General features: G+C 38.0%; 1 protein-coding gene across 5 annotated transcripts in view; it reads left to right on the top strand.

Annotated features, from left to right (window-relative positions):
• The window catches only part of DIAPH2 (diaphanous related formin 2), a 164,022-nt gene that overhangs the window by 81,580 nt on the left and 61,570 nt on the right, over window positions 1–20,872 (top strand). For all 5 annotated transcript variants that reach the window (XM_056491013.1, XM_056491012.1, XM_056491014.1 and 2 more), the window contains one exon: window positions 16,181–16,346. In XM_056491013.1, coding sequence (XP_056346988.1) covers window positions 16,181–16,346 — 166 coding nt within the window. The remainder of the gene's footprint in view (window positions 1–16,180; window positions 16,347–20,872) is intronic.

Here is a 20,872-nt window from a genome sequence, read left to right on the forward strand (position 1 = left end):
GGTAGAGGTATTCATTTTTTTAATGGCTTAAAGTTACATTTTAAACATAATTTTAGAGGAATATTTACATTCGTTTTCACTTGAAACTGTAATGTCCTTTAATTTCTGTAGAGAACAGAGACTCTGGATTCTTTAAACACCACCAAGTGAAATCTGTGGGGGATTGTAATATAATTTCTGTCTAGCTTGGTTTTGTATATCCAGCTTTCATTTTGTCCAAAAGTTTAAAGTAACAAGCCTACTGAAGATACAAGAAGCTCACAAAAATGCAGCAAAGACTGAGATAAAGCCCCTTAAAAAAAAAACAAAAAAAGAAGAAGAAAAAAAAAAGAAATTCACAGGTTTTTGTTGTGCTCAAATCCAGCTCTGTGTGGAAATGTGGGAGCATTTGGAGTCTGCTGCCATTTGTGCATTTCCAGAAGCTCAGGGAGTTCCTGGGGTCTCTCTCCTGTGGGGTTTGGGGTTTTTCAGAGGGAGGAAAAAGGAGGGGTTGATGGTTAGGTCCATTCTCAGCTGCTCACCATTGGTGTAAGGAGGATTTCTCCCCACTGCTGCCTGTGCAAAGTCAGTTCTTTGCAGGATTTTCCATCTGAATGGAGCCAGTGACAGAATCTCACAAGCAGGTATTTAACATCTCTGGATTTATTTTAAATTTCTGACAAGAGTGCTGGAAAGGAGCTTAAGGGAGACAACTCCTGACTAAGTGGAAATTGTTTCTTATTCCTTACATCTTCCCTTTCACCTTGTCTTAGGTGTGAGGTTAAGAGACTTGCTGCTGGTAATCACTGTTATCATTCTGCTGTTAAACAAGCTCATTAATATTTCCCTGAGCTTCATCCACATCAGGAGAACTTTCAGTATTGCCTTGTCATTGTCCTGCCTTGGCACCCATGCAGAGCCTGAGTTCTGTCACATTGGCCCCACTTTTTTTCATAAATTAAAAATTTAAAAAAAGTTTGACAATGCAAAAGAGTAAAAAAAAAAAAAAAAAAAGTACAAATGTTATTTTGTATTGGCAGAAATAGGAGGAGCCTATGGAATGTTTGGAAATGAATTATCCCCAGTGTCTGGGCAGCCTGGCTTCAGTCACCAGTGTTGGCTCCCAGGTGATTTCCAGCCCCTGGAATTGAAGCAGCCCCCAGAACTGTGCCTGCTTTTATCAACCCTGGGACTCTGGGCCTTGACAAAAGAGATAAAGCTGTAACAAGAGATGCCTGTGATTCCTCCTGGGATTAGTGTTTGCATCATTAGTAGATGACCTGATAAGTGGTGTGCTTGTTTCAGAAAGTCATCTCCCCTAGATCAAGTGATCAAGTTTGTTTCTGCTTATCACTGAGTATTTAAAGGTTTTCTACACTCCCAGATTTTTTATTAGATTGAAGGATAATTTTGGAGGGTGTAAAAATGACACCCTTGTCTGCAGTATGTATTTCTTTGATTTCCTCAGCTGCCTGAAGATTTGTTGGTGATGGCACATCCTGAGATTAGAAAGTTACAGAATTTCAGGCTGAACATTCTCTGTGTTTCAGAAAATCTGAGATGTCTCAGTGGAGGTTTAGGATGCAGCAATTATCATATTCAAGGCACAGTTTCTCATTCCTGTCACAAACAAAGCTATTTACCAGTAGTTGTGGATCAGACTTCCTTCAGAGGATGTGAGAGTGATCCTGCTTGGAGTATCAGACTGATGTAGGAGGCCAGTGACAAGAAAAATACCATTCATAATATGGATTTGTAATAATGAAATGATTATTCTAAATACAGAAGAAAATTCTGACAAACAGCTTAAGTAATTTTAGTTTTTCTAACTTTTTTTTTTTTTTAAACAAATAAGCTTTTGGCACTATGAGTGACAAAAAGATGAATAGAAAGTCTGCCTCCATTTTCAGTTTGGATTTTTTTTCTTCATCACTTTCTGAGCAAGATAATTTTTCACTTCACTTAATCAGTTTTTTATTTAGCACAAACAGTTACTCATCTCAGTGCAGTGTGGCTGAAGAAAAGAAAGGGAGTAAAATATTCCTTCTGTGAATTTCTTGCTCTATTAAATAACTTATGTGTGATTCCTGAAACAACTTTTTCATGATCTGATCTGTGGCTGGCATTGTATTTTACCTGAAGATCAATTTGTAAATAATTCAGCTTTAAATGGGAGAGCTTTCTTTTCTAATTAGCCCTGCTGCATGCAGCACTGGGGAGTCTGATTCAACAGTTTAGAAAAGCAATTACTGACTATGCCAAAGCTGCCTTTCACTCCCTGCTTTATTTCAGTGTTTGTGCCTCTCATTGAAGATCTTTTCTAAAGTGCAGAACTCTGAATTTTATATTTGCTTGCTGATTTCAGTGATGTTAAAACATGAGTGTCTGCTTGGGGATTGAGAAAGGTATTCAGATTAATGGACTTCAAATGTAAATGTTATTAACAAAGATTAAAAACAACTGAATTGAAAAGCAATTTCAGAGGGAACAAATGGCAAGTTGTACAGAGTTAACATTAATATTGACTTAGAACTGTAAATACATGAATAATAAATACCACTTTTCTCCTTTCCAACATACACACACACTAAAGCTTATTCCTTTTGAAAATAATTTATTCCTCTAGAAATAAAGAGGAGCTTTGGACCTTGTTCTGAGGGGCTGCAGGGCACTTATGTGGTCACTGGTTCCTGCTTTTTCTTATCCTGCTCCCTGGACAGGAATACCTTTAGCTGTGTATCATTCATAAAACACCTGACATGGATTTATTTCTCCAGTGTGTCCTGCATGGAGACCTTGTTTGGCTTTTCTGCTTTTCAGCTGCATCTTTTACCCTGATAAGAGACATTAGCATGCCTAAACTTACTGAGATCTTTGCCAGCCAGAGCAATCAATGCTGCCACGTGGGTTTTCTAACTGATTGCATACATGTGAAGAATTAAAAGCTTATTTTTAAAGAATTGCAAAATTAAGGGAATGATGAATGAAAGAGCAAAAATTACAGCAGATAAAAAAAATTCAAAGCGCTGTGCATTCATCTTATCATTAAATGGAACAGCAGCAATTTGTGAACTAATTTTAATTTCCAGTAAGGAACACCATTCATTAGAAGAGAATCCTTTTCATGGAATAAAAAGCTGCCTTCCTGAAAGGCATGTATCCTCACTTGATGTGCATTTATGCTCCCTGTTCTCTCTAATAACCATTGCACCTCCCAGCTCCATGTGAGGGGCTCATTTCCTCACTTGATGCACTCCAGTGGTGCAGAAATGAGCTGGGGACAAGGCTGGGAATGTTGAGGATTTCATGTGCATTAATTAAACATCAGCTGATAAATCTCTTGTGGGAGCTGCTCTGCAGAGCAGCCCCTGGGGAAGGAGCCAGGGCTCCCAAATCATTGATCCTTTATTCCCAAACATTGATCCTCTATTCCCAAATCATTGATCCTTTATTCCCAAATCACTGATCCTTTATTCCCAAACCATTGATCCTTTATTCCCAAACATTGATCCTCTATTCCCAAATCATTGATCCTTTATTCCCAAATCACTGATCCTTTATTCCCAAACCATTGATCCTTTATTCCCAAACATTGATCCTCTATTCCCAAATCATTGATCCTTTATTCCCAAACCATTGATCCTTTATTCCCAAACATTGATCCTCTATTCCCAAATCACTGATCCTTTATCCCCAAACATTGATTCTTTATTCCCAAACCATTGATCCTCTATTCCCAAATCACTGATCCTTTATTCCCAAAGCATTGATCCTTTATTCCCAAACATTGATTCTTTATTCCCAAATCACTGATCCTTTATTCCCAAACATTGATTCTTTATTCCCAAATCACTGATCCTTTATTCCCAAAGCAAGTCTAGTTTTCTGCTTCTTTGTCATGTTTTAAGTTGCTGTTACATCATAGAAGTGTTCATCATCATCAGAGTATTTTCTTAGAGTGTTGAGCATTTGTTTAAATTTATTCCTCCTGCTTGCAGTTCAAAACAAGTTTTAAGGGGCAGGAAGCAGAAAGTTGCAGCTGTTTAAGATGGAACAATGATCCACTTGTTAAAACTTTAGGATTTGCTTAATATCAGTAAATTATAATGAGCATCCACCAGTAGGTGGAAAATTGTATTTGGTATTGATTATTTAAGACTTAGTAATTTTTGTAGCTGTTTGCATTTAAATAAGAGGAATTATTTCTTTAAAAATAAACTTGTGATTAATTTAACTTTCTATTAGCTTCATACAAGTAAACCCCTATTTTTTTCTAAATTAAAATTCTAAGTGGAAGAAAGAGATTTTGCAGTGCTTATTGAAGGCATTGCATAGGTAAGTGAGGATTTATTCCTGCTGAATCTTTAGTTTTATGTTTAAATAGAAAATGTTTTAAGCAATAATTATAAGCCTTATAATGCTGTACATATGCTTTGCAATTAATTTTAGTGCATAAATTGTTCCTGTTTCAAGGAACTTTTTGAAGCAGAGCCTGTATTTAAGTGCCAGCAATAACATTTATTTTTCTCTGCTACAGACTTGTGTCAATTTGAATTCATGGGTAATAAATTAATAAAAAGTTCTTCAGAATATCCACCTTGTACCACCTACTCTGTAGAGCTTTATAGAAATTGGTTAACATGAGCAAGGGAAAATTATCCCATGGGTGGTGTGGGTTAAATTTTGCATCTAGGATGCTCTAAGGTTTTGTATCTCTAAGACAGCAAAATTTGTGATTTGAGTATCAGATTAGAGATTGCAGTGATTTGCTTGGCTGCTTGACAGCTCCTGAGTCTGCATGCCCCAGATTTGCATTATTTTGTATTGCCCCAAATGCAGGAGAAGAATCCCTAAAATGCACTTTTACTGAGGAAATTGACAGTGTATCATGTTCTGAGAGTTACATTTAAAAACCTTTTATCTCTGAACACTCGCCTGATATTTAAATGGGGCTGCCAAAGCAAGCAAGACACACTTGATTTAACTGCTGGTGCTTGTAATTCTGAGGATACATCTGAGGGGCTGCTGGATTTCATCAGCACTGCAGAAAATCCCCCTGCTGAAAGCACAGTGATAGGAGATAGCAAGAATTAGTTTGTACAAATAATCTGCTTTTCTTTTCCAAACTGGAGGCTTTTTTTTTTTTTTTTTTTTTTTTTTTTTTTTTTTTTTTTTTTTTTTTTTTTTTTTTTGGAAATCCAGAGCATCAGTGAATAAACAATTTTCCTTCCCCATTTTTGCATTGCTAATTAGGCTCATGGCATCTCTGCAGTTTGAATCCTATTGAGGAACTGACCCTGCCAAGTTAAAAATCAGATTACAAGCAATTTGGGCTATATTTAGTTACTTATATTCAATTGACATTATTAAGCTATAGGGGAAAAAAACACCAATGTTTGATGTTGTTGAGCTCAAATGTGCTTCAGTTGCAGAGTGTGACTCCCCAGCACATAAAATGGTCTGTGTGAGGAGAGCTGCCTTTTTATGGGTAGAAGTTTAAAAATAAGAAAATTAGTGGCTCAGAAATATGATCAGGACCTCTTATAGTTAGAGGGAACAACATCAGCAACACATTCTGAAATCTCAGCCCTGAGCAGCCCAGCAACACTCACACAAACAATCCCAGAAGCTGAAATTGGTTTATTTGTTTATTATTTGGAGAGCCTGTTGTTCACTGACAGCCCTGATAGAACGTTGCCATTCAATTTGATTTCCTCTGAGAAATGTCTCCTGTGGCATTTACTAATCCTTTCACTTACCTGATTTTTCACCCTGGAATTAAAAAAAAAAATAATCCCCCCAATAAAAGAGCTTTGAAATATTTGCATGAGTGCTGTCACATTTGGTGTGACTGGATGTTTGTCATGGAGGGCAAGAGATATAATTGAATTAAAGTGAGGTTAAATGTTCTGGTTCTGCTGCAGATAAATATTCCAGACCTGCAGCTCATTACCCTCTGTGTTTGCTGGGATGTGCAGCAGGTGAATGCTGTGAACCTTTGGACTAAGTTAACTTACAAAAATACAATGCTGAAAAAAGGCAAATTATTTTGCTGTTCTCATAGAGTGACTCTTCTTTTCTGGTCATGACTGAAAGCAGTTGTGTTTGGTTTGTTATTTAATGCAGTAAATGGCAATGTTGCTAATTATTGTCCCAAATAATCATCTTTCTAAATTAGGGGGGGAAAAATCAATCCATTTGTCATGATCTCATTACAAACCTAATTTCAGAATTGCTGTGCAGGATTTTGCACTGGCCATTTAAAGGGAAATGCTTTTCCTTCATTTACTCTTGTGCCTTGAGCATGCATGGTTACTAAGCTGTAACCCTTGTAGAATTAGATATTTCCCAATTAAAGAGGAGTTTAACCTTGTGGAAAAACAACTTTAATCTCCTTCTGCTTGGTCAAGTCCAGTTTCCCTACTGAGAGCCAGGATAACATGAACATTTCTTTGGTGGGAAGTGGCTGAGGAATTAAGGTTTCAGCAGTTGTTCATTTTTCTGCCCTCTGCTTTGTTTGTTGTGAGTAAATTCTAAGAGAGATGTGAGAAGTGCTGGTGGAAAGGACTGTCAGTCTGTCTTCTGTTAAATCTGAGGGTTTTAAAAGCCAGGCTGGAATTCCCAGGTCTTCTTGTGGGGTGTGTGGAGCAGCAGGTTGATCTCAAAGCCCATGTGCCATCATTTCAAACCCCATGTGCCATCCTCTCCAACCCCTTGTGCCATCCTCTCCAACCCCATGTGCCATCCTCTCAACCCCCATGTGCAATCATTTCAAACCCCATGTGCCATCCTCTCCAACCCCATGTTCCATCCTCTCCAAACCCCATGTGCCATCCTCTCAAACCCCATGTGCCATCCTCTCAAACCCCATGTTCCATCCTCTCAACCCCCATGTGCCATCCTCTCCAACCCTATGTTCCATCCTCTCAAACCCCATGTGCCATCCTCTCCAACCCCATGTGCCATCCTCTCCAACCCCATGTGCCATCCTCTCCAACCCCATGTGCCATCCTCTCCAACCCTATGTTCCATCCTCTCCAACCCTATGTTCCATCCTCTCCAACCCTATGTTCCATCCTCTCCAACCCTATGTTCCATCCTCTCCAACCCTATGTGCCTTCCTCTCCAACCCCATGTGCCATCATTTCAACCCCCATGTTCCATCCTCTCCAACCCCATGTGCCATCCTCTCAAACCCCATGTGCCATCCTCTCAAAGCCCAAGCCCCTCCTTTGCTTTGCAGCCTCTTTTCCTCAGCCCTAATGAGCCTTGGTGAAGCTTTTTGGGATGAATGGGCTGTTCCTGTGTGTGTGGGTTTTTAATCACTCCAAGTATGAAATTTTCCTTGAGGTATTCTGAAATTCTGTATTTTCCTCTGTGGTGCACTAAGCATCCAAAGAGTTGTTAGTCTGGTTTTATTGCAAACCATCAAGGAACAGAAGTGCTGTTTAGATATTTCATGTGAATTGTTTAATTTGATGTAGTCTGCATGTTGCTCTGTGAAACAGAATTTGAAAAACTTTTAATTGGTCAGGTCTCACCTGGCAAGTTTCCAGATGTTTATTTTTATCCTAATCTGAGGTTTTACCAGTACTTTGCTTGGTATTTGGCTTTATTCCCTTTATTATATCTATGTATTTTAATATCTTTATGTTCATTGGTGGGGAAAGAATTCTACCCAGGCTAGCAGAATTGATCATGAGATATTCCATTCTTTTATGAACAAAACATGATATAAGCCAAGAGGGAGCTGTTAGTAAATCAGTGTTTCAGTGCTTGACCAGTAATGTGAAAATTGTTGATTTGCTTGGAGACAAGCTCAGCCTCAGACTCCAGGCACAGCAGGATGAGAGGCACCCAAATGTTCAGTAGGAAAAGGGATCCTTCAGGGGCTGGGAAATCCATTTTTATCTTCCTGCTCCAGAGAGAGCCTCTAACAAAATTTAGTCTATTAGCTAAATTAAAAAAATTAAAAATTAAAAAATTAAAAAATCAGTGAATAATTCACATCCAAAGAAGAAAAATACAGAAGGGTTGTGGATCAGGAATCAAGACCTGATAGTGTGAGGGAAAACTTTGGAGAGGTTCTTTTTCCACTGTAATGGAGAAAAACAGTGATGGACTTGTGCATCTAGAGGTTGTACTTTATGGCACTGCCTGCTCTTTTTATGATGTAAAAATCCACAAAATCCAGTGGGAATTGCACTGTTAACAATATGTTCCTCATAAAGCAAAATTAATGAATTAGAATATTTGCTAAGGGTGTGTTCTTTGCTTTGTGGGCAGAGGTGGCATTGTGGGAGTTTGATTTCATGGTTTTGCTTTGTGTGGATGCCATGCACTGAACAAGGCACTCTGCAGGTTGCTGGGCAGAGTTGAAGGTGAGAAATACCTGGGAGCAGCCCTGGGAGAGGAGAAGGAAATGCCAAAAATATGAAAGAAAAGAGTTAGTAATTCATCTTCATGAAAAATCCTGTGATTTTTTTATAGGAATATTGAATCTGTGAACTGATGTAAAACTTGGGGTTTATATGCCCTCAGTCATATCCAATAAAAGCTTTTGTAAACTTCCCAACTGATGAGTTTCCCCAGTTCAGCTGGATTTTCAGGGTCAGTTGGGATTCATTTTTTGTTACTTTACTGTTGCTCTTTAAAGGGGTTTTCTCTCCTTGTTCAGATGTGTGCAGGAAGAATTAAATCTCTTGTCATGCCAGACTCAACAGTGCTTTTTAAAGAGCTTTCCACTCCCTTTCTTATCACATAATATTTCTTTTCTTTATTTTTTTTCCTCTTTGATCCATCTTAAAGCAAAGTGAGAATGCTTGCTGTGTTCCAGGTGATAACTATAGGATTATTTAGGTATAATCTTTGCTTGGATTGAATTTGAAAAGCACCTAATAATGTGTCATGTTTTACTGCACAATGTTCATTTCTCTTACAACTATTTGATGTCAATAAAAGAAAAAAAAAAAAAAAAAAAGACAAATCCCTTTGGGAAATGATCCTTTGTATTTTTACAAAATACAAAGTCTGGACTAAGGCAGAGTTTTCATAAAGTTAATAGTTTAAAATACAAGAACTTTGGAACATTATAAATGAAAATTGTGTTATGCAAAGCATAATATCAATTTTCTTTGACAGTTTATTTCTACCTTCAGATTTTCATTCCTTTTTACAAAGGAAAGGCCTGATATGAGGAGACATGAGATTATTCATGTTGGGTTGTAGTAGGGGTTCTGTGAACAGATAATCTGTATTATTCACACTGTAGTGTGAATAAAGGAAGAAATTGGTAAATGTCACAAGTGGGGAGGCACCATGATATGCAAGGGCTGTGTGACAGTCAAGAATGTTTATTTTTTTAATTTTTATATCTTGAAAAAGATATATTCTGTAAATTGTACAGTGTGCACTTGTGTACATTGAATTGCAAATTTTAGATCAGAGAACTCTGCTGGATTTTTGGTTGAATCCCTAAGAGGATGGAGCTGTGCCCAGAGGGAGCTCAGTTCTGTTCTGCACCTTGAGACATCCCCTGAAATTGTGCAGAGAGGGTTGGGACAGGGAAGGAGGAGAGAATAAAAAGAGCCAGTGTTGGCTGGCTGGGGACAGAGAACTTTCTGCCAGCAGCCTGCACAGCACATGGAAACTTATACAGGAAAAATAACATGTGAAGATCCCAAAGAATAAAATTCCAGTTACAGAACTCTACTTCTGTGCATGTAGCAGAGATTTAATGGCTCCTTGATTGTGAATCATTGCCTGAGGGAAACTGGGCTTTCATCCTTAAATTTATATTAAACCAAGTTGTCCAGATCACTGAAAGATATTTTTGTAAAGGATTGTGCTTTATTAGAGTGATAATCCATTAGAAATCCATTCTCTAATTATTGTATGCTTATTTTAAAATCAGAAATTGGAGGGGAAGTGCACTGGATAAATCCCTGGAGCTGCAGATTTTTGATATCAAATTCAAACTGAGATTTTGCTTCAGCAGAGCTGTTGGTGTTGGTGGAGCTGCTTTTGCCCTCCACACCTCCCCACACTCCAGATAAAACATTTTTTTTAAAGGCTGAAGTGTTTTGGAGGGGAAGGATGTCACTGAGAACAAGAGGTGCCTGTGAGTAAAGGAAACCTTGATTTCAGGTCCTGCCTGCCCTGAGTCTGCTCCTGGCTTCTCCCCTGGCCTGAGCAGTTGTTTAAGGGATGTTTTCAAGTGTTTGTTGTCTGAGAGAGAATTTTGAGGGCTAACTTCACTTTCCTGACTTTTCCTTGGTTTAATCCCAGTCACTGGGGACAAGACTTTTTGTGTGCAGGCACTGGTGAGCTTCTGGCAGATAACTGCCCCAAGAGTTGTAAATCCCAAAAATGTGGAACCATTTCTGGAGGGGAAGGAGGGACATACACCACTTTACTCAAATCATATTTGATGTGTGGTTTTACATAGGCACCTGCTATTCCAAATACCATTTAGGTGCAAAAGAAATTAATTTTAATCTAGTCTTCACTTTCATTCTCTCCTCTGCTTGAGTTTGTGAGCATTTCATTGCAGCAGTTTGTGCCAAACAAATCTCAATTTGAATAAAGGTATTCTATATATATATATTATTTTTTTTTGGTCAGGTGACATAGAATCCCTTTTACCCCCTGAATTGGAACATCTGGGCTATTGAAACATTGAACAATCAGCAGTTTTTTAGATTTCTCAAAACAAGAAATTGAGGACTTCTGCCGTGGCAGCCCTAAAGGAAACCAGAAATACAGGAGGGGCATTTCTCTTTTCCTTCCCAGCCTTTACCAAAACCTTTCTCTCCATGAAGTAACCATCAGGTCTGATTGAAGCTTGTGAAAAGCAGGTGCAAGTGACAGCTGAAGCATCCCTCCCTTAATGAAAGCAGCTGAAGTGAGCAAAGCTGCTGATGAAAGGGAGGGAAGGTGGCTGCAGCTTCCTGAAAGATTCAGGGCTCACAGCTGGAATTCCTCTTGCAGGGATCTGACTGTGGGATCCACAGCTCAGAGAATGTTTCTGGGAGTGGCCACCAGGCTTTTGCTGAGACACTTAAAAACTAGTTTTTTATTGTTGTTAGAACATGTCAACACTTTTGTGTTGTTTGAAACAGTCACAATTAATGTGAATATAATATGCAAAACAAATTTTACAACAACATTTTGTTTGTACAAGCTGCATTTCCATTGTTTTCTTGGTTTTATTCATCTAAAGAGATTTTTATCTAATTGTTCTCCAGGGAAGGGATGCTCCAAATCCAGTACTCTGGCAACATTTTCTGTCTGATATCTGCTTGACTATCATGTTGTCTGTGTTGCCTTCTAATTAATGCAGGAATAGTGAATCATTGTTTGCCACCACAAAATAAAAATGATATTTGAGTTTGAAAAAAAAGCTATAAATACCACTTCATACTGTTTCAAATGATTTAAACATCAAAATGTCACAGATGAGAATCAAGAACTAGATGATTTTTGTTGTCAGGCATTATGAAGGCAGTTTCAAAATTCTGGTGATGTCAGTGGAGATCAAGTGTTGCTTTTGCCAGGCTGACAGGTTTGGTTTGCTCTCAGCAGTTGTAGAGCTTTTAAAAACTCTCTCTTTAAAATGGGAATATGGAATTCAGGGATTATTTCTTTGTTACAGTAATGGGAGAAAAATTCTGAGTTCAGGAGCTTTCTTTTTCTTTAAAACCCACAAGTGGTTCAGGTTAATTTAGGTTAATCCCCAGCTCTAATTTTGGAGTGTGTTTTTTTTTTAAAGATACAATCTGCCTTCTTTCTAACCTGTGGCTTTAGAAGTTTTGCCTTTTGGGTTCTCTTTGGAGAGCCAAGTGCTCTTATTTATTTTTAAAGATTTCTTTTTTGCTACCACAGGAAATTCTTAATTTTTCACCTAAATCTTGGAGCCAAATTTCCCAGTATAAAACAGTTCAAGCCACAGCTTGTGGAGCTTTGCTCCTTGGACTGAATATTTTATAAAGTAGGGCCTTGCTTATCAGTTTTTGGGCAGATACTTCCTCTGGGACTTTCAGAGAATTGAGCAGTGATCTTTGCATCCTTGTTAACAGAAGTATAAATAAAAAATTAATATTGAAATGATGTTGACAAAAGCTTTCTGCTGTGCATAGCAATGTGTGGAATCCATGGAAATTGTCTTTTCATTATTGAGAAGTTTGAATGCAGCAAAGTTGGGAACTGAATTGATTACTTAGAGCTGGGAGGAAATAAACACTGACAGGTTTTTTTAGTGTTTGTCAAGATGAAAGTTTATGGTCATTTAGGCACAAGTCAGAAAACCTCATCTTAATTAATGTGAATTAGGTGGTATTCTGAGATTTTGGGAGAAGGAGCAGGTCACAGCCAGGGTTGTTCTTGGATGGATCTTTCTCTGCTTCATTTCCACAAAAAAACAAACAAACAAAAAAACCTGAAATACAGTCTATTTTACAATGAATGCATTTACATGATTCTGATAGTTTATGATGATTTCAGATGAAAATGGAACAAAGGGGGGATGAAGAGCCCTCCTTGCTCAAAGACAGCTGAGAATCCTTTTGTGGTTTGCTTTGTTTGGGTTTTTCCTGAGCTGTTCTGTCAAATGCTGAGTGATGAGGTAATTTGCTTTGTAATGAGGAAGAAATTCTCACACTGAGCTTTTTATGGGTATTTTATTAGGGAATCTTTAAGCTTTTCAGAAGCTTTGTGTACACAGATGAAGTTGGGCTCCTGCTATGGCTCTTGGCTTCTTTGGGTTCTAATTTGGGTAGAGTGAAGTGTACTGCAATGGAGATTTCTGCATTTTTTGGTTGTATTGTTTTTGCAAAGGCTCCCAACAAGAAGAAAAGATGAGTGATATAATTATGATTCATAATTATCTGTGTTGCTGCAGAAGTCTTGGCTGCTGTGAGGCACAGAGATGCATTATGGATGGAGTGTGAGTGATAAAATTGTTAGCATGTGTTTACATCCTGATGAGGGCAGGTGGAAATAGAGCTATCAGTGGAAATGACTTACTGCTATTAAAGCTGAATTCCTGCCTTCAGTTAATAAGTTCTGTTTGCATTGCCACAGCTCAATTCAAAGAATGCTCTATTATGAATGAGCTGGAGATTAGAAACTGAGAGCTCTTGTGCATCCTTCATTAGAGATGACACCTTTAACTCAAACTTTCTCTTCTAACAAATTAAAACAGATATTTAGCCTGGTGCTTCCTCAAGCCAGAATCCTGCTCTGCAATGGTATGCAAGAAAATGTGGAACAGACAAGCTTCTGAATAAAACACATTCTCCTATGTGAACAAGCACCCTAAAACTTCTAGTGAAAAAAAAAAAAAAACTGTGATTTTTGGTTTGGTTTAGAATGGCAGGAATGAAACCAAGTTTAGAGTTTTGAAATGAGCACTCAGTAAATCTTCAGCCTCTTTTCAGGAAAAGCAATTAAAATTTAAAAATTTAAAATTAAAAAAAAATTGCAATTAAGTGTTGCTGTTACACAAGGCTGGCACACCTCAGATTCCTCACTCTTATTTCATGAAGTGGTGTTGGCTCTGCTGGCTGGATCAGCACTTGCCAGGGATGTTTTCAACTGCTGATATTTTACAAATAAAGGGTTGGATGAGGCACATGGAGTGTGACAGTAACTTTGTTAATATTGCATCCTCTATGACTGGGGACTTTTGTCTTTACAGCTCTGCCTTGTCTTCTCCAAAATTAAGCACAGCTGAAATACTCAGTTCTCTCTGCTCACCCTGTTCATCTGTCTTGCTGACATCCCTTTGTCTTGCAGGCCATCTGTTAAAGATATTTCTTACTTGCAGTTTGTACTTAATAGATAAAAAATAATAATGTGGAAATCACAGTGTCTATTTCTAGAGTGGTGCTTTAAAATATCTGCTTTCAGCAGCAGCACTGAATGTTTTTAGTGCTTCCTGTTATTTCTTATGTGAGTGTGCAACATCAGTGGAGGGCTGGGAGCTCTGCCTCCAAGAATAGGCTGCAAATCCAGAATTGTCAAAGTATTTTTAATTTTTTTCAGACTTTTCAGTCATTTTTGGGTTTGCATTATATTATGTCAGATTATTTTTAAAGGATTCACTAAATTAATTTGTGCATTTATATGTATTTCTTTGTGGTGAGCTGCTCACACAGCAATCTGCTGACTCTAAGGCAATTCATGTTTTTCTAAAATTTTTAGACTCTGCTCAATAATTCAGTAATGTGCCATTATTACCTATTTAATGTATTCTTGCCATTAAACTTTCATTTCCTTTTGTGCAGTTAAATGTCACTGAAGACTGAACTGTACCAGGTTTATCTTGAGATGATTGAAATTCTAATCAGACAGGTTAAACTTGTTTTCAATAAACTGAGAATTAACTATTGCCACTGCTGTGGCACTATATAGGCAGATATTGTTTCAAAATCTTGATTTTATGAATTAATATCCATCACTGTGTTGGTTTCTGTTTCTCAGTGAACTTTACAAAGCTACCAGCTTTGCTCTTGGGCCACCAAGGCTTTACTTGAGAGGATTGCTTAGAAAAACTGATATTGATAAAGTTTTTGATTACCTTTTTAAGAACCAATTTTTAAATGTTTATTTTGTACTCTCCCATTAGTTAAAATGGGCACATCCAGGTGGGATGTTTGACCTGTTTCCAGTGGGAGATGTTTTCAGCTTTGCTTGCCTGTAGCTTGTGCAGTGGCAGCAGCTCCAGGTGCAGCAGAAACACGAGAGCAGAACATCCCTCTGAATTCCCATGCTGTGTTCTGCAATTTGCTGGCTATTTTTGGGGAGCATCACTTTTGGGTTTGGTCTAATCTCAAGAAGAATTTTATTTTATTTTTTAGGATTTCTCTGTGCCCTGTTCAGCCTGCAGGCTGGAGGCTGTGCAGAGGTCTCAGAGTGCAGTGGGGCTGGCAGCAGGCAGGCTCAGAGGTGGGGGAAGGTCTGGGCAGAGGCTGGAGCAGAGCTGGGCCCTGGTAACAAGCAGAAAATTCTCATGGAAGGAGCTGCTACAAGGAAAAGCCACGGGGAGCCAGGCTGCAGGGTTCCTGCAGCTCAGGGAACCTCTTGTGGCTTTTATTCTTGGGTTTGATATGTGCAGCAAACACTTTCATCAGCCACAACTCTCTATCAGCAGAGCTGCTTTAATCCTGCAGCAGATGTGGTTTTCCCAGTGATTTGTGGCTTCTCAGCTCCAAACAACCCCACAGGAGAGAAGAGCAGACTAAAATGCACTTGCTTTGAGGCAAACCAATATTTCCTTTAGTAGCTTGCACCCTTCTTCTGTTTGTAAAATAATTGTTAATTTTTTTTTTTTTCATGCAGGGTAAAAAAAAAAAAAACACTTCATTTTTCTATTTAAAAGCATTATGTCAAACTTCTAATGATGGCTGCTGGGATGAAAGTCAATCTCAGTCTCATTTCTGGGTTTCCACACTTCCTAAGGAAAAAAGCAAAACTTCTGTGGATCCATGATGTTTTTCTCACTAATAATTTCTCAGAGCTGTTTGTCAGTTTGTTTGTGGATATTTCATTTTTGTAAGTTAGGTGGAATTATAAAGTTGAGATTGTGCCTCAAAAAAGTGAACCCAGTACAGGCAGCCTGAGGCATGAACTGTGGCTGGGCAGGAAAGGATCCACAGAGAAGAATTTTATAATAAAAAAGAAAATTCAATGTAATATGTATGATTTTGTCATTGATAGTTATGCACATTTTACATATAAAATATATATGTGTGTGAGGTGGGGGACATGACTTCACTTGATCAGTGATATCATTGATTCTCCCAGCAAACTAAATTTCACTCTTGTGTTTCCATAGAATTAGTTTTATAAAATTGTTCATCTCTTCAAATAAAAATGCCCACAGTATTTAAAAAATTTTATAGAGCAAGTTGTATTCTCTGTCGGTAGCAAATCTTCACCATTGGAAAGGGAACATTTAATGGAAGTGTTGGTATGAACTTGCAGATATTATAGTATTAATTAATAAAATGGTAATATTAATAATATTGCTATTAATATTAACTTATTAATAATGCCATATTTGGAAGCAGAGCAGCACCTGCACATTTTGCAGTTGTCACCTTTGTGCTGAGAGCTCTTTCCTTGTGTTCTCCCTGTCCTTTATTTACTGTGGTTTTATTTTTATTCCTTTATTTGGGTCATTTTCCTTAACACAACCTCACAGCTTTGCTGAGAGTGCCCGAGAGCAATATGAAAAACTGTCCAACATGCACAGCAACATGACCAAGCTGTATGAAAACTTGGGAGAGTACTTCACCTTTGATCCCAAAGCAATAAGCATAGAAGAATTCTTTGGTGATCTGAGCAACTTCAGAACTCTGTTTTTGGTGAGTAAAACCTCAAAATGTTCTACATTTTCTTTTTTTTATTTATTTTTTTTTTTTCCTCAGTTTTACTTCTTTCCTTATCTCTCTATTTTTTCTCTTATGTGTAATTTTGTGTTTTGTTCTGTGGCAGGAAATTGGGTGAACATTCCCAGAATCATTAGGTTTTGGTCATTTTATTGTCCTGTAGTGTGTAACTTCACAACTCAACTGGGGATATGGTTGAGCCAAGTTTAATTCAACTTTGATATTTTGACAATGTAATGAATCAGTTTTAATGTTCCCCCTGGACCATTCAAAGTTCACAGTGAAGTTTTTTTCTCCTATGAGGGACAAAAAAAATTTACAAAAAACTAAGATTTTCTGCAACATTTTGATCCTTGCAAGAAGTTTCCCCAGAGGAAAAATATGCTGAAATTCCTTTAATCTGTGGGATTTACTTTGGAAAAGTAAGAAGTACTGATAAGAATTCAGGAGCAATCAGATGAGATTGAGGGTAGAGAACATCTCCAGACATTCCCTAGAGCATGCACATGAGATTTGCCCAGGTCTCATTGCTGGAATTCCTTCCTGCTTTCTCTAAGTGCTCCCATCAACTTTTAGTATTTTGGTGATTGGCTGAAGTGTAATTCCAAATATTTTATAAATACTGATGACTCATTTTTTCTGTTCATCATTCTTCTCTGCTCTTCTGGTGGCTCTCTCCTTTCTTGTGCCAGGAGCCAGTTTAGTTTAGAGGTTCAAAAGTTCTTCAGGTTGCTGGAAATATTAAATTAAAGTATTAAATAAATTAATATTTAAATAAATTTAAAAAGTATTAAATAAAGCATTTCCACAGGATTTTCCTTTGCCAGTGGAACATGAGCCAAATTCAAGCCTGGAGAATAAAGAAAAGGTGCATTCTCTTGGAGCTGACAACTGCAGGGAAATGGAATAAAAAGTAGCAAAAAGGGTGGTTTGTTGTGGGTTTTCTTTTTTCCTCTTTGCAGTTAAAGATCCACTGGATAATAATCTCTTTAATATTTAGGACTCTGAAGAAGAAGAAGAAATATTTTTTAGATTTTTAGTCCTTTATTCCATTGAAAGTAAACACGAATTTCAATTGTCCTTGAGGACAACTGGAACTTGATACAACATCAAACCCCAAAGGATCAGGCTCTTATCAAATAATGATTAATCAGCTGCCTGGAGCAAGATGCCAGTTTGTTCTTTTCCATTTGTGTTCCTGAACTTGCTGCCTCACACTCTCTATCAAGTGACCTGTGTTGTTTCCTGGCTGTCACTTTCTGAATGTTTGTTTGTGTTGGTGGCAGAGGATTTAGAAATGTTCACCAAATCTGTCATGCCTATGTTTGTAAGCAAACACAAACTTCCTTTCAATCTGATTGTGCTGTGGAAGTTGTATGAAAGATGTACCTCAGCACTAGATTGGAAAATTTCCTTTTTTCTTACCCAGTTTTTAAAAATGTTTTAGATTTTGTTTGTTTTGTGGGCTTCCTTTTAATGCAGATGGTCTTAAAGGTGAATTTTGAGTCTAAAAAATCCAAGTTGTTTTTGAAGCAGGAACAGGGAATTTTGGATATAGTTGTGTGAAATGCAGGCAGTCTGTTTTGTTGAGTGAAATGATTTTTTTTTTTAATCTGGTAGTCAGTTTTATCAGTGGTGGCTCCTTCCCTCCCATTTGTGTAAATGCAGCTCTTTGAGTAAGGAATTCAATCTTGAAGTCCATTAGAAATGTACTTAGAGGAAAAGGGTTGTACTCCAGTTCCAGGCAGTGTTTAAGCAGATGTGGGTAACTCATCAGCTGGCAGAGTGAGAGATGGGTTTGGTAAAACACCAGTGAAATAAATTGTCCTTTTACATCAACACTGTATTGACTGATGGCTGCTGTGTGCCCTGCAGTGAGCATCTCCCCAAAATGAGGAGACCAATAAATGATCAGCAACTGAATGTTTTTTATTGGTGACCACTACTCTGGGCTGGAAGATTTTGTAAGATTGATGCCCTGAGCCAGACAGGACACAGAGCATCTGTTATGTTGCCTTCATAAAATCCAGTTTTTACACAGTGCATTCAGCATCCTGGGTGTAAATGTACCTGTAAGACCTTTCCTTCTTCCTAATATCTGTTTATACCTTGTTTCAAAAGAAGTTTCAAGCTCTGTGACTCTGTGGCTTTTTTGAAATGTCCCTAGAATGCAGCAGGTCGTTTGCTACAGTAATGTAACTCAATGAATATACAATACATAAATAAATACATCATAAACATCTGATTTACCATGAAATACAGTGCATAGTCAGGCTAAATTCCCAGCTTTCAAACTCATAAATTGAGTTTGTAATTCAGGAGTGGTTTAAAAGAAAGGCTCTATTTATTCATTGTTCTCTCTGGTTATTTGTCTGGGAATACACTTCATCCCTTCTGCCTAAAAAGTAACAGTTCTTTAATGCAGCCTGAAAGATAACAGTTTCCAGCTAGCAGGAAACTGGGAAAAAAAATGAAGAATAATGAGCAAGAAGTATTTTCTTCAGCAAAATTTCCCAGGAGGTGGTTGCCAAAGTGAAGCACTGTCCTTATTAACAGGCAATGTACAGCAAGCTGTTCCTCCCCCCTGCCCCAAACCCCAAATACAAACCTTTGTAAGCTCTCCCAATTCTCCTCTGAGTGGCTACATGCAGCTGAGCAGAGCAGGAATTAGGTGTAGGCTGGGAAAGGACACAGGTGGTGGGATTCACACAGGAGCAGGAGCTCAGCTCTGTTTCCAAGGGATTGGTGCTTTATTCATGATGTGAAACACTGGGATGGCATTTCTCTTGGAAGCTCCCCAAAAGGTGTAAAAACAAATAATAAAGGAAATTAAACTGAGGTCAAGTACACTGTGTAGAAAAAGCTGCCTAGATGGAGTTGGGATTTTGTTCTAAGTTCTTTCTCTGTTGAGGTGGTTGCTTTGTGGATGGGGTGAAATGTGGATGTCATATTTCAGGAAAGAGATTCTATTGATTAAGGAATATTTCCAAAAGTTACAGGGGAGAATGGGGTCCAGAAGAAATCATGAAGTTAAATTTCCTAATCTTGAAAGGAACAGGAATGAAAAGCTTTTGTTAGATTTTTTTGTTTTATATTCAGTGCTGGTAGCAGTGAGCCCAACTGAGAAATGTCATTATTTCCAGGCATTATCTTTGGAAGTTTGTAATATTTAAATGAGGATTTTGAATCCTTATTCCACTCTGAAAGCAAAGCATAGTGTGGGATTTTGGCTGAGGCAGAACTTAAGCTGTTGAAAAGCTCTTGTGAAGCAGTGACTTCATTACCTGCTCTGAGTGTGTCCCTTGGGCTGATCCTAAGTCCAGAAGAGACCTTTCCACAGATGATGTGTGCAGGATACAGATGCCAACATCTGCACTTGACTCTTTCTCAAAAGCTCTTTTATTAGAATGAACCTGACTTCTCTAAAATCCCCCCAATTTTGTTCCACAGATATAATCTTAGTCTCATCATTCTGTTTGTTCATTAAGAGAATTTGGTAATTGGAATCCATATTTGTCTTAATTGTGATTTCAGATTGATCACTGCATTATTGCAGCTTCATTTAGTGTGCTGATGTTGGAGTAAATTGCAGCTCATTCACTTCCTTCAGCTCGGATTTGCTTGCTTAGCACGTTGAGGGAAATCCAGGCAGGTTAATGGAACTGGATAATCCTGTCAGAACACAGAGTGGAGCATGAAGTGGAAGGTGTGAGAAACCTCAAGGAAAAAATTGCAGTGTTTTTTTTTTTTCACATTTATTATTTCTTTGCAGTGTAGTGCCACACTCTCTGCAGTGCTTCTTCCACCAACCATGTCTTTCAGGAAGTCTGCAAAATCTCTCCAGTCTTGGTGTTTTTATTATGTACTACACTGTGTGTAATCCTCAGAGCCTCTTTGTAAATCTGTTGAGATTTTCTACCCAGAAACTTTGAAACCTTTCAGCATGTCATGTTCAAGGTCCCCCTATTCAAAAGAGTAATTCACTTTTTCTGCTGGATTCAGGCTCTTGTATGAACAGTTCTTACAGACCTACCTTAGAATGAATTTTTGTTTAAAAGTCTAAAAGATTCTGCTCACATGATGTGCCAGAACATGGATTTGTCTCTTCCTTGATCCACAAAGATTGCTTTTGGAACAAAACAATAATTTGTCTGCCCTGGGCCTTGGTTTCTCTTTTAGGATTTGACCCAAACAAGACATTTGTTTTCCTGGGGTTTCCAAGTTGTGTGTTTTTTTGTAAAGACAGTGATACAGCTTTGTTTTTGTGTGTGCACTTAGCTCTGTGTCCCCATCAGGAATAACCTGAATGAGATGTGTGTGTTTATTCTGCTATCCAAATATTGGTTGAAGGGAGCTGGAAAAACAGTCCCAGACCTGTCCACTCAAGGGCTGTTTAATAATGATCCCAACTTACACAGCTGAGTAATGAAGTGAAACCACACAGCTTCTCTTTGGTACTGTTAAATTTGGTTTATTAAACTCTCCTGCTTGGGCTGTTTGAA

This window comes from Oenanthe melanoleuca, chromosome 4A, assembly GCF_029582105.1.
Source record: "Oenanthe melanoleuca isolate GR-GAL-2019-014 chromosome 4A, OMel1.0, whole genome shotgun sequence".
In the NCBI taxonomy this organism is placed as follows: Eukaryota; Metazoa; Chordata; class Aves; order Passeriformes; family Muscicapidae; genus Oenanthe; species Oenanthe melanoleuca.